General features: G+C 36.8%; 1 protein-coding gene across 1 annotated transcript; it reads right to left on the bottom strand.

Moving 5' to 3' along the window:
* Positions 1 to 13,133: 13,133 nt before the first annotated feature.
* Positions 13,134 to 14,058, bottom strand: LOC6566551. Its single transcript, XM_001993384.3, has one exon. The coding sequence runs from the start codon at positions 13,966 to 13,968 to the stop codon at positions 13,297 to 13,299; it is 672 nt and encodes a 223-aa protein (XP_001993420.1). The 5' UTR covers positions 13,969 to 14,058; the 3' UTR covers positions 13,134 to 13,296.
* Between the last annotated feature and the right edge of the window lie 819 nt (positions 14,059 to 14,877).

The following is a 14,877-nucleotide window of genomic DNA, read 5'->3' as shown; positions in this document are numbered from 1 at the left end:
CTGGCCCCAAGTGAGAAGCCAACATTTGCGGATGTATTTTCGAGTTAAACGCTACAACAGACTGACCAGCAAGCAGTGACTCACTTTAGGGAAATAGTTGTTAATTTTGTATACATAATATTGATTAATTATACGTGTAACTATAAGAAATAATTTACGCATCAGGTAATTATTTTATTGTCATTCATTTTAAGTCCTTAAAATACTATTCTTATACGGCTAAAATAATTCACTTAACATATATTTAACTTCAAGTGGTTTATTTTCGGAGTTGTCAATAATCTCTATCTCTATCAGTTTCGTAGTTTAATTTAATTTAATTTAATTTTTATTTTAAATTTACCTGAATCAGACACATTTGTATATAGAGATAGATAGATAGAGATATTCAAATTTCAATAATGTTGCTTGAACTGCCGCTTCATAGTCAATTCATTGATTATTTAATAACCCGCTGAAATGTACAACAATTTAACTTGTTAATAATCTCAATACGCCCTGCAGCGCTTGAGTGTGCAGCTCGTTATCAGACCTGACATGACATTTTGGGATTACGTATACTCTGTAATTAATAATACAATGTTCTTGTGTGATACACTTAAAGGGAATAAATAGCTTTATTAATAGTTTAACTTGTGATGAAATTATACTGCATTAATAGGATAATAATTATATTATCATGTATAAATTGAAATTTATTTACTCACTTATAACTAATTCTTTTTCACTTTATCTGAAATGCCGATTTTCCGGTTGAGCTTAAGTTGAATCGTTTGAAGTGTACACTTTCAGCAATTGGGAATGCACTAATTGTGGAACACTAATGGGTATTTTAGCGATTGGAATGCATATTCAGCGAAATTCACCATTGTTTTATGCGAACAGTGCCTCTCACATTATGCATACTCCACATGGGGAGACAGCTAGGAGCAGAGACAAAGGATGTGCGAGACTGTACTTAGGTATTTGTTCATAACATTATGACAGACGTTGCGGTTCATTTGGTTAATGCATGCAGCCTGAGCCTATTATTCAGGACTGCATTGTGTGCGTGAATGTATGATGTATGTATGAGTGTGAGTGTGTCTGTGTCTGTGTGCGAGTATGTGAGGTGTTCATGTGTTGGTGCAAGGCTTTGTTCGGTGTGCGTTTTTGTCTACTTGTAAGAGCCAAGAGCCATTTGATAATGGACTGAAAAATTACCATGCTTGGCGTATATGATTCATGGTTAAATTTTTCATCAGCAGCTGTTAATTTCTTAGACGATCTAAGTGACTTAGCTCAGATTATAATTGAGTAGCTATTTAATTTATGATATGAATTTCTAATGAAATGATTCTATATTTTTAGAGGACTCAGAGCGCAAATTGAAGTTCGAGTCTCTTAAAGTATTCTTAAAATAACTAAATTATATTGATTGAAGCTCATCAGATTTGATTGAGCGAATATGCATCTGATATGGCTCATGGCTTGCCTACAGCCATTCTACAACATATTTAAGCAAATGTTGTTAAGCATAATTGCTTCCATTATGATAATTACATTTTCAATTATTTATATTTTTGTTAAGATTTAAGTAACAATCGTGGCTAATTAGATTTTGGATTGGGTTCTTTTAAAAGCACAATATGCTGCATAAATGAAAATAAGCAGATTTTTTATGCAGCTGACCTTTTATACACACACACACTCACTCACACACACACACCCACAAAGACTTCCAGGCGCGCTTAAACAAACAACACACTCAGCTTGCATGGCATGCATAAAATTGTTTTATACTCTGCTTAAGCATTCTTGCAGAGCATGAACAGCCGCATCGAAATTTGTTCAACTTAAAGAATATTATAACTTGTGCCACGAAATTGTTGTTAGACTAAATATGAATGTTTCTATGCCTTTAGTAATTGGACTTGAAAGTGACAGCGGTCACTGGATATCTCAAAGTTGATCACTGTGGCAGACAATCCTCTGGCTTGGTCTTTTTATTTGCCATTGTGAGCTTTAGCAGCTGCTGCGAAAAAATACTTACAACAAATAAAGGCAAGCATGGCTGAGTTCTTGTGAATTATTATGTATTAAAAAAATTACAATAATTTTTAATTAACCAAACGGGCGCAACGAGAAAGCAATGAAAACAGCAACTGAACATTTTTTCTACCTTGGTCCAAGTGTGTGCACATACATACATATGTATATATGGCTGTGTGTGTGTGCTTGTGTGTGTTTGCCACGCGACCTGTTTATAATGGCACATTATGCAAATTAAGGCATATTTTGTTATACTGAAAATGAGCATTAAAAATATAAGTATATTTAAATTGAACGAAAATGAAATTTGCTCACGCAAATCCAATTAAACTAAATAAGGATGAAATAAATAGCGAAATATTTAATATAAAAGTCGAGGGGCCTTTGCATTTGGCATTACCTGAGAAATTGCTGCTTGAGGCATTTCTTGTGCACTTGCTGCAAATGACGACAAAAGGCGGCGACTTTCAACTTATACCCTGCCTGACCCCGCCCATATCTGCCCAACCATCTCATTCTTGACAGCACTTTGTGCAAGCGGCTGAGTGTTGAAATGTGGGGTGTGGGTGCAGGCCCAACACTAATTTGATCTATTTCTCGCACTTTGGCCAAAGCAATTGTCTTAGACATTTTCATCGTGTAACGACCGAGTGGGCGGCAAGGCCAGGGGGCCTGGCGTTGCTTTGGAGTAAGCTAGTCTTCAAGTGCTGCACAATCCTCAAATGTTTTCCCCACTCCACCCGTTCCTACTCCCGGACGCTTGTTGAGCTTGTTGAAAATCAATTTCTTGCATCATTGTTTGCCAAGTGAAGTGCACTGGAAAATTTCTTGGAGCCATCAGCCAGCAGTTTTCAACCCCACCCCCACTTCCAACTCCCACTCCCTCCACCCAGTTCGGCATCCATATATATATATATATATATGTGCAATGTGATGCCTTAAAAATCAACGTCATATTGAAATGTGTTGAGGGCGTTGAGTGCGCTTTATAGTCAGAGATCCGAAATGAAAGCAATTAAGCTGCTGCCCAGCTAAAAAGCCATGCACAAGAAAATTGATTTTCATTACTGAATTCGCGCGACTATAAGCAGTGAAAAATGGCCAATTGTTTGGCAGCTTGCAAGAAACCTAATGAACGCCAAGCAGCCTGACCACATGGACTTTGCTCTGGACAAAGACCCAATCGAATCCCAATTCTCAATCCACTCCCACACCCATTAGCCATCACAATCAGCAGACAGTATTTGGCCGTATTTCAGCTAAGCCGTGCGCGACCCGCCGTCGACAATTTTGTGCACTAATTTTTGGGTGCACAGCGAGCGAAAATTCTTTTAACCAGCAGCTGAGGCAGCAGCCGATGAGCAATTTCGTTAGCATCCTTAGGATCCTGGACAAAGTTGTAATTTTATTTTCGAAATTCGTTTAGTTCTCTCTGTGCCTGCGCAAGAATTCGTTATTTTTCAGGCTCTCCGGCACACACACACACACATACAATCACCAAAACACACACATACACACACACACACACACACACCAAAATGAAGTTGAAAAGTTGTTTTTTTTTTTGGGTTATTTTTTGGTAGTTTGGGAAGTAATGGCTTAGTTTGGCCATGCGTATCACGAGATCCACAACTAGCTGCGGACAGTTGTGGGCGGGGAGTGGGGGTAGGGCTGGGGCTTCAGTGTTGTCTCAACCGCCGCCGCCGCCATCACCGACGATGCTGCTGTCATGTCATCATGTTGATGAAGCAACCGGATGATGAATGGACGTGCGCCACAGTGGAGCTTCAATTGATGCAATCAGCGTAAAGTGACAGTTGCTTTTTTTTTTATTTCTCGCATTCCACTGCTCTTGTTGTTGGGCGTTGTTGTAATTGTTGCAGCCTCATGTCGCGGGTGTCAACTGTCAGTTGTTGTTGGTCGTTGTTATTTGTTGTTGGCATACACTGTGACTTTGTTAGTTTTGGGGCAAGACAATGAAAACTTTAATCTTGCCTGCGGCTACGTTTTTGTCGGCAACATCTTTTTGGGCTTATACTTGTTACAAAATTTGGTATATTTCTTAGGTGTATAAGACCAAGGAGGATCTGAGATCTGGATCCGGTAATTATTCCGGATTCTCTTTATATTTGTTATAATTAAGTATTAGAAACTATATTTTCGTTCGAATAGTGGAATCGGCAAGATTTTATATAACTATTATACCACTATAATTTATGATAGCATATTCTTTGATGATGCTTGACTTTTGAGAACAAAACTGAGTGACACATTAATATTGTTATCAATTTGCACAGCAATGGAGTTTCAGAAATGAGCAGTAATATTTTTTTGTTACACAATCCCAAGAAAGTATTTTGCTAGTAAAGCATTGATGAACTGTATTTTTGTACGGCCTGAAACTTGTCAGTAATGACTGGAATACTTTCTTATATTTGAGCAAAAGGTTGACAGGATACAATTTTAAGTCGGTGGGGGATTATAATAAAGTGTCACTTAAACATCTTTTTTGAAGCAATAATGGTTAACTATTCTTCTATTTTTTTGATGATCATAATAATACAATAAATAAGTGCAGATTGCAGCGATTTCCATTTATAACTTTTAAGATTGTACAAAACAAACCTCAAACGAATTGCATATAATTTCCAATCAACTTATCTCAAATCTCGATTATAAAAGAGCTGTGTGCAGCACAACAAAAAATATGATTGCTGTTAAGCTCTAAAAACCCATTTGTACACAACAAATAAAAATATTTCATGCACTTGCAGGTGGCTCCATAAATATTTTCCTAGGCCGACAGAACAAAAATTTTGCCTTGTTGCAAAATAAACTTTGTAGAGATATGCGCAAATAGAAATTGGTTTTTGGTCAACCAACTAGACACCCATGTCAGCAGCAGGCAACCAACAAAGGAAAAGGCAAGAAAAAAAAATTGAAATTAAGTTGCCTTCAAGAAGGCCAAACTAGAAAATGCGAAGCGGTCGGCTGAATAAATGTACGAAATCAGCATAATGTAATGGAAACAATTTTTATGACAACGAAACGGCAGCATCTTCGGTACAAGAGCTGGTAGAGAAAACTGACTGCTGAGCTGCTGACCAATGTCAGCCCTAAAACTGACAAATTAGCATTTTTTCCATTTTATGCCAACGGCCGCCGATGCCGTCGTCCAACTAAATATTTGCCCTGGCGACCGCAGCACAAAAAAAAAGAAGCGTCTGCTAAAATAGTTCAGTTGAGTTGAGTTATTTTTGCAGCTGACCTAATTTTATAATGGAAAACTTGCGATAAGTTGGCAAAAATACAAAAAAAAAAAACAACGAATCCCACGACGATGATGAAGATGACGTTGCTGGCGCTTCAGGCAGATAAATAGCTTGGTTCAACCTTCCACCTCTACCCTTGGCTAAAATGGGCATTTGGTATTTTCTTGTTGTTGTATTACCCTGGCTGAGGGTATTGCCTGTTAGTCACTTGCAGTGCAACGCATCGATGAAGAAATTTTCAATATTTCAAAACTATTAAAAGTGATGATTACACATCAAAACAGCTAGTTTTCTGCACAGCTTATCAAATATATTCACAGTGTGTTTTTTGCAGATTTGTATATAGGATTCATTATAATAGAGGGTATTTAGTTTTCGATATTTAGTTAGATAGCAGCACAATCTTGTTATCTCTTTACTTGTGTGTCCGCCCTTACATTTCATTTCATTTCGCATAGATTGAGAGGATGGCAGACATATAAATCTCTTTTGTGTGGACCTGAATTTAATTTCCACATGCTCATGAATAATTTTCAAATTTCGAATTCAGTAAAACGTGAAGCGTATTTCCGCCACCGGTCCAATAACAACGACATTCGCAGGCTCAGATTCAGATTTAGATTCAGTTCCAGTTTCAGCTTAAATCTCCGCCACATGCTCAGCCTTTCAGCAGAAGCGCTAAGGTATTTTTTTTGTGGCTCTTGTCAGCAAAAGAAATATTGCCCATATTATGGCCACCAGCTCCAAAATTCCAGCTCACCTGGGCTACCCTGCATTTCCACGGTGCCTTAGCTTTTGGTCTCGGCACAGATTTCCATTTAGAGTCCTTTCATGACTTATTTGCCAGGGTGCCATGTGAAATCTAAACATCTGAGCCTCTTAAAAATCATAAAATTTCCACATCCATAAATTACATACAATAACCCCGCATAAAGAGCAGGTTAAAAGCCGGGAACCGCAATGGTTATGAGAAATAACTTAAAGAACCATATTTAATGTTTATTTTTCATTTTGGAAATATAAATAATAGAAAATGACTTATTAGATTATTATTATTTTTATTATGTTTCTATATTTATTTGTTTCTTAACGGCTATAAGAAATAACTTTAAGAATCATGTTTAATATTTATTTTTGATTACGTTTTCTTAATTAATGAGCTGTGCATAGAAGTGAAATATTTACAGACTGCTGACGTTGTCAATAAATCGAATTGAATTGGCAAGCTGCAGAGGAGTGGAGCAAGTCAAGTGGGAGTGGAAGTGGGAGTGGGGGAGTGCTTTTAGGGGATTGTTTACTTCAATGCTTTTATTTGCAAATTTTATTTATAAGCTTGCACTTCAGAGGACGACAGAGTTGCAAACACTTTCGTTGTGGACCACTGCTGATGTCATTTGCCGCCGTCGCTGTCCAAAAGCGAATCAAGGACCACGCGACAGCTTATCGTTGGAAATCCTATTGTCGTCATATTGTCATAACCGCAGCTCCTCTGCCCCAGTGCCCCTGCAACACTGCAGCCCCCACCACAATCAGACAGTTTTGCCACTGGCCGCAAAGGAATTGCTTTGGCATGCCCTTTGTACTGCTGTCTTTGCGGTCGCTTTTTCACAATGGAGCCTTTTTGCTGTTATTGTTGTTATTGGTGTTTGCTGATATTCTTGTTGCTGCTTGTTGCTGTTGCTGTTGTATATCTTTCGCTTCAGTGGCTTAAGTTCGTACTTGGCACTACTTATCTTTTGCACCGACTTGCTTGTTAAATGATGAAATGAATGTGCGGTCAGCATCCCTCCCCCTCAAGTGCCATCTGTATTGCATTCTTAACTCCGTCTTACGTACAGCGTCTTTCATCTTTCGTGTCTCGTCTCAGTTTTCATTTTTATCTTCATCTCAGCTTTTCGGCATGTTTACTTCGATGTTGAGTGGCGGAAGACCTCAAAACACAATGCAGTACCCAAAATTGTCAGCATCATAACTCAGACTCAGTCGGCAGTTAGCGGTTACAAATGTTGTTAAATGTATCACCAACGTATGAACGACCAAGTACAATACATTGTGTAATTGTGTTCCCCCATTGAGAGTGTTCTTCTGCTCTGATCACCGAACAAATCATTTGTAAGTATCTTTATAAATAGATTTTAAAAAAATGTTAAAAGAATACTTTTTCAAAAGATAGTGAAATTTTCAAACCTAGATCCCGAAGGTATCTTATTATATTGGTTTTGTGCAATGCAACTTTTTTCGACACTTGGAACATATACTGGTGTGTGCCCGCGTCAGACAAATTGTAAAAATTTGAGTGCTACGTCTACCAGGGGGCTAGGTAATCGATAAAATCGATATTCGCAAATCGATATAGCAGGATATCTTCCACAGTTTCAAGGCTAAGGCCACCAAATTTGGTTGGTAGGTTGTTGGCGATGTCCTTTAAATATCGGCAAGTGCCACGCCCACCCCCGCAGCCAACAGTAACTTCGGCCCTCGAAATCTGAAATGCGCATATCTTCCACAAATTCAAAGTTGGAGTCACTAAATTTTAAAAATATGTTACTGGTAACTCCCCTAAGAGATAGATAATAAATCGGATGGCCATGCCAACTCCGCCTATCTAACCCGATGCACCTGTTAGTGTACGTTGTCTAATTTGTCTCTTGTCTAATTTAAGATATTCTAATTTGTCTCTTGTCTAATTTAAGATAGTTATAGCAAAGACTATAGAGGTACCTATATTCAGATATATCTATAGTTTGTAGTTGTAGCTAGATTTAGTTGTCTCTTCAATCAGTGCGATTCTGTAATATTTTTGAGTAAACTAAAATCAGTCGGACTGCTTAGCTCTCTAGATATGAAAGAAATAAATCAATTAAGCAATCAAGCGCAAGTGGAAAAAGGGTTGGAGCTTAACAAGAGCTTAATCAAGCCATATTTTAGAGAATAGTTTGAATGGAGGACAAAACAACTGATAACAAGAGCCAAGCAGAGCCAGAGTTCAAGCAAACAACAAACATACATACAGATTAACAGATTAAAATATCACTTAAAGCAAGTTAAAGTACTATAGTCGAGTGAGCTCCACTACAAGATACCCTGAACTCACCTGTTAAATACATGAATTCTAGTTGTACAGCCAATTTACACTTTATAATATTATGAACACAGAGTAAACAGGCGTTTAAGTGCTGTTGATAAATAATATCTTAGGGAATTTTACGCACCAATTGGAAGAGTATAACTTAAATACTGTGGCTTTTATTGCTATCGGAAATCGATTTCTATCGATAGTGATTTCTAAGTGGAGTTATCGATAAAATTAAATATATTTGGTAAGTAAGAACTGACATTTTGTAACTCTTACGGCTATAGGAGACTCTGAGGTCGCTTGCTCATACAGATGGACAGGAAGCCAGATGGACTAACAGACGGATATGGCTAGCTCAGCTTGGCTGTTGATCCTGATCAAGAATATATATACTTTATGAAATCGGAGGTGCTTCATTCCGCCTGTTAGATACTTTTGCACAAGACCATTATACCCTCTTTATTCGTTTATAAGTGGTTCAGGGCAGAACAATTTAGATTCGTTTTGTCAAAGAATATGAATAAGAATCCATTGCAAAAGCATACGTTAAACTAAGCTTCCATCCGCAGAGCGTATTCAATTAGTCGATGGCACAATCTATTTTTTCCTTTTTTTTTGCGGGCGGCTGATGACAATTAGCCTGGCTTTACTGTACAGTTTTCCCTCTACACGGATTGCATATTATATTTGTGGCCAGCCGCGCACTTTTACAACGTGGCCAAATGCAAATTATGCACCATCATGTTGAGTAACGACAGTCAGCAGCAGCTGGCAACAGTCCCCCTGCCCCTTGCGCTACCAACGCGCTGTCAGGAAGCACCCCCTCTATGCGGGTCCCTCTTGTGTCCTGGCAGGACATGGCCGTGTCGTAATTAGCTGTGCAGAACGTAGCTGGCGATAATTAATGACGTTGGTCACGTTGGTTTCATGTCGATTTCATTTCATGACACGGCCGCAGGCAGTTCCTGTGCGTCGTCCTGTGCCCTGCGTGTTCTTTGCGGTGATTTGTCAAGCGTTCGCATTCAATAAGGCCAAAATGAAACCAAAAAAAAAAAAAGGAGGAAAAAACCATGCATCGCTTTTGGCTGCATGTAAATCTACATTAAATTGAATTTCGTTTGCCACGGAAAGGCGAATGCAAAAAGAGAGAATTTCCTTTTTTTTTAATTTTATTTTTTGTATATTCGCAGCTGCTCTGATGATTTTCTGTTTCTGCTTCACTTTGCTGTAGCTTCATTAAATGCTGCCCATTTAGAATTCAATTGCAATTTGATCTTAGAGGTTATTCGATGAATTTGAATAAGTGAATAATTCATTGCCTCCACGCAGTGCAGCTTTGAGTCAACTTTGTTTCGCTCAATTTAAATGACATCAGCTTTTCAGCTCGAATTGGATTATTCATTGTATAATTCATGCACACGAATTAAAGAGCAGTGTTTGTGGTTGTATTTGGCTTCATTCGTTAGTTTGACTATCTTCAGCTCGTTTCGCTAATTGTTGTTTGCGGGTTATTTTGGGGGCATATTTGCGAATCACTTGATTTAAGCCAATATGTTTAATGGCAATTTTATTTGAGTTGATTAGTGCACAGTTTGTAAACTAGTTATCGCAGCCAGTTGCAAATTTGAGTGCCAATTGCAATTTCACCACCCAACGGGCATCAAATTAATTAAATTCGTTCTGTTCTGTTTGACTTATCCGCTTTCAAATATCATACACATCGTCCATTCAATAATGTACAATGTTTGGCTAAATTCTCCTTCAAATGTTTTTGGACTGAACACAGCAAATATTTGTATATGAAGCACGCACATATGTACTATGTAATATGTATGTACATATGTATAAATATTATGTAAATATGTAAAGCACTCGACTAAATTAATGTGGCATTACTTGCACCATATGTTTTGGTTTACTTGAGTTATTTCCTATATTTTTCAAACGGAATTTGCTTGCATGCTGTTTATAGGGTCACTTTAATCAGGCATCTTTTATTATTTTCATTTTCGACAATATGACTGACAACAGTTATTGGTGTTTTCCTTATTTCTTAAATGGATGAAAGGATATATTAAAGTGTAGTAAAGTATAAACCAGGCAGAAGAAAGCATCCTCGATCCCATTAAGTAAATCTGTTCGAGCTACCTCGACTAGTGGATTCCTACTTGTTTGCTCCGGATATATTGATACAAATATGTATTTTTATTCTTATAAAAATGCATCTTTCTGCGACTCTCCCATTCTGAGTTGACACATTATCAGATTGGAAAAATATATCAAATATAATTTAAGAACTCATCTTTAAGCCGTTTGATCATATTATATGTGGCTCTATACATATGTATTTATAGTAGATTGTGCAAATTTACCTGATGATGATATCATCCTCCCTTAACTTGGCTAAAGGCATTTCAATTCGTTGTTAGAATTGATGATCATCTATAATATAGGAGTTAAGAGGTTTGCAGAAAATTCAAAAAATAAATTGTTAAGTGTAGAATAAAAATAAAGAAAGTTTTTCTTTGTCATTATTGTATATGTATTACATAAATAAACTACAATAGGTTTTGATTATTGTATAAGGGAAAAACACTTAGCTTCTTTATCTGTTGCCTTATTTGGTTAGATATTTTGTTTCACTATTGTTCTTAAGTTCACTTGTTGACATCAACCACTGCTACAGCTGGTTGAAGGGGACCAAATACTCGAATAAATAGATCTGACCCGATGTCAACCAGCTACATACAGCGTTGTAAATAAATTCAAATTAATCATGTATATAGTTTTGTTTGTTTGTTAATGTTATTGAGTTGTATATTGATTGAATTGGATTGAATTGTATATTGTTTGCATTTCATTGAGCACGTTTGTTGCAACATTCGGTCGCACGACCGTTGTGACTGTTATCTGCCGCAGGGGCAGCCGTAGCACTCAGTTGTCAATAATTTTGAAATCAATTCTTTATAATTACGCGCCATTGTTGCCAATATATTCAAAAATAGTAATAACTTTATATATGTCACTATATTCGTATTAAATCACAAAAATACAGCCATGAAAGCGTTCGATGCTCGAAATTATTTTTGTATATACTTTAAATAAATAATATGAAAAAGGCAGCGATGTGGAATTATACTTACATTGGATTTAGGGCGTAATCTAAGGAGAGGTCAGCTGCATATATATATAAACCTTTATTAATCTAGTTAGGTTTCGTCCCAATTTTGTCCATCAAAAATAGGCCAGTCTATAATAAAAGAGTCAATAAATTTCATTACTCAGAATCTCTTAAGCATTGAAAAGAGCTAAAATGATTATGAAAAATAGTCCATTAAGAGCAAATTATATACCTTAATGTATATATATCAAGCTATCATTATTTTGCTGTCCCTGCTTGGGCTAATTTAGCTGGTTGTCACTCTAATAAGATATAATTCGTTCAAAATAAGGTATTGAAAATTATTTAAAATCTGTCTTAGAATCATTCCAACTTTGCCTGCATAGGAGAACAAATATTAAAATTATAGGAACAGGCTCGAGGAGCTATTTGGATAACCCTAATTTTTAATTAGGTAATTAGTTTCCACTTGTAATCCTTATGTCGTATATATAACAACCGAAACTTACATTCACAATTTAGAACGCACAAGCCTGAACTGTTAACTAAGTGATAATATAAGCATTTCAATACAAATTTAATTAAAAATAATATCATTAACGCGTTAACTGTACTTTTTTAATTTTTGCAATTTAGTTTTTAGAATTAGTCTTAGAATTTAGTTTGTCAGATTACATAAAAACTATAATTTTGGCTGATTTTAATTTGTTGTGTATTTTAAAGATTGTTATTACCCACATTGCTCACAATCGCAGCAGCTGCTGCCCCCACACACACACAGCCCCTTCCCCCACTTCACTTTCTCTAACACACATGTATATGTTGCTGCTGTTGTTTCCGCGAACAACATTAGCTTCATTTGTTCTATTGTTTTGATTATGATTTACAATGCCCAAATGCGATGCTTTTGTCTGCTGCCGTCCGCCTTTTGCTGAATGAGCTTGCGGCTTAGCTATTTGGATGTGACTGTGTTTGGGTGTGTGTGTGTGTGTGTGTGTGTACTAAAGGATAATGCATTTGCATGTAGAGTGTAAGCAAAGCTAAACAATAAATTTAATTTAAATTGTGCGCAAAAGTGTTTGTTCTTGTTTTGTGGGGGTGTTACTATTAACGCTCATTAGGCCTTGGCCTACTCGTATATAACCGCAAGGTAATTAGCAACGAGCTGGAATTCCCTGGCAACTAAATGGGTAATAGAATTATACCATGTGAAAATGAATGCATGGAAAGAGTAAATATATGAATTTATATACTTATTTTTATAAATATCGTGATTGTAAGTGATTTTTAAACTTTTTATAAAACAACAGATTTGGTTAAAATAGATTAGTTTTAACATAGCAGCAAAAAATCTAATTAAAATTCAAATAAAATAAATTAATTAAAACTTTGAAAATGGTATTTATTTTTCATTATTAAAATTATAGTAATAAATATTAATGTGCATAACAGTTATATTTTTCTCTGGTTCCATGTTCATGGTTTTTTTTTATTTCTTATGTAATCGAGATATTTCAATCCCGTTGTGATTCGTCTAAGAGGAGAGATTAACAGCATCCGACCAGTCCTCTGTTTGTTCAAACATATTGAAATTATAAGAGGTGAACAATCAATTGTGTAGAACAACATTGGCTTCTGATGACTTCCATACCACGGTATTTAATTTACAATTATTTGAATTACATTTTTAGAAACTAAAAACAATACAATTTTGAGAAAAATATGATTGAATGAACCTTTTGGAATGTCTTATTTTTTTTGGTCGTACACACTCTCATATAATTTGGATTGCTACATCATTTGCCTGTTGATCTCTCATCGGGTGAATGTTGCCATTCTGATGAATCTCCCGAATCGTTCTTATTCGCATTCTTTTTGATTTGATAGTGTTCCGCAGGAAAGAAATGCGCCTCCAGCTGGCGCACACCATCCGGCTTGCTCAGATCGTAGGCAAATTTCAGATACTTATCGAAAAAGACTTTCGAATTATGACTTTGATTTTTGTTTCGAGTCGGATGCGGTGCAGCATTGTCCGCTTTGTGCGGTGATTTGGTCTCTTTTAAATGTTTGCTGGTGGTAAGTAATTCGTCAGTCCTCATCTTGGACACAGCCCCATCGAGCCTATGCTTGCGTGTTTGCCTGATATGTTGTGCCATCTCCAAGTGCTTGGATAGAACCCCGTATTGTTCAATAGATGAAGCCTTAGCTATTGGTTGCATTGCAACTGATGGTGATGGTGGTGTTGGTGTTACACGCACCGGTTCAGCAACTTCGGGACGTTTGCTGTACTGTTTTAGATTGGGGCTTGACTTCAGCTTCATCGATTTTAATTTTCTTTCCTTATCTTTGTCCTTATCCTTGCTGGCCTCCTTGGCATTGACGCTGACCATGGTCGGCTGCCGAATAGTGCGCATATCCAACTTCAGGGGCTTGATGCTTGGCTTACGGCTGCACGCATTACTGGCCATTACTGAAGGGGATATGAAGGGGAATGATATGTTTTAGATATGCTTGACGAAAAATAAAAAACACAGCACAAACAACTGTTCCCGTTTCGAATGAATGACCTGAAAATAATAAAAAATTTCATAAATTGCTACTATGTTTGTAGAGATATAACATGTTACAATTCGAGTATATGTTTTAATTTTTTTTGTAGATTATTCTTAGCGGTCTTGTGAGGTGAAAATATTTGAATGAAGTACGAAGTATGATTAGCATAGTTTTATAACTAAACACTTAAGCTGGTTATAGAAAATATTACAATTTTAAGAGGAAACTCAGTTGTAAATGTAGGTAATTCTTGTCAGTTCGTCTTCAAAGTGATTTTGCAAACTGTAGTTGAAAGTGCGAAATCAATAAATGATAAACTTTGGCATTGCTAAATACGAACTGAATGCATAAAAGTTTTTCGCAAATGTTTCCTTTTTTTTGAAATCTAAAACTGCAATTATTTTTATGCCTTTATCGTGTACATTTGAATTTATGTGTACATGTATATATCTATTTAGGGGCATATCTGATAAATTGTCCGTTGCTTGTCAAGTTTAATTTGCCTGTCATTTCACTTTGCTAACGCGAGCGATAAGGGGACGCAAGCAGGGGGCAGGCGAGGGGGCTAAGCTGACATTTGCCAGTTGCCAACTGCCAGCTATCAGTTGTTCTCAACCAAACTTAGCTTCGCACACCTCCCCTTTCATAACCCTCTCAGCGAGGCCAAACTCCGCACAATTTGTGAAATGTAAGCGAAAAAAAGATCAACGTTGCTCAGGTTGCCAAAATTGGAAGGGTACTGGGGGAAAGGGGGCTGTCGGGTAGGACTTATACAGACACAGTTTAGCCGAAATGAAACTAATTACGTTGGCGACTTTACACGC

This window comes from Drosophila grimshawi, unplaced genomic scaffold (genome assembly GCF_018153295.1).
Source record: "Drosophila grimshawi isolate 15287-2541.00 unplaced genomic scaffold, ASM1815329v1 contig_1377, whole genome shotgun sequence".
In the NCBI taxonomy this organism is placed as follows: domain Eukaryota; kingdom Metazoa; phylum Arthropoda; class Insecta; order Diptera; family Drosophilidae; genus Drosophila; species Drosophila grimshawi.
The sequence above is the reverse complement of the archived record's forward strand: the minus strand, read 5'-3'. Positions and strand labels throughout refer to the sequence as shown.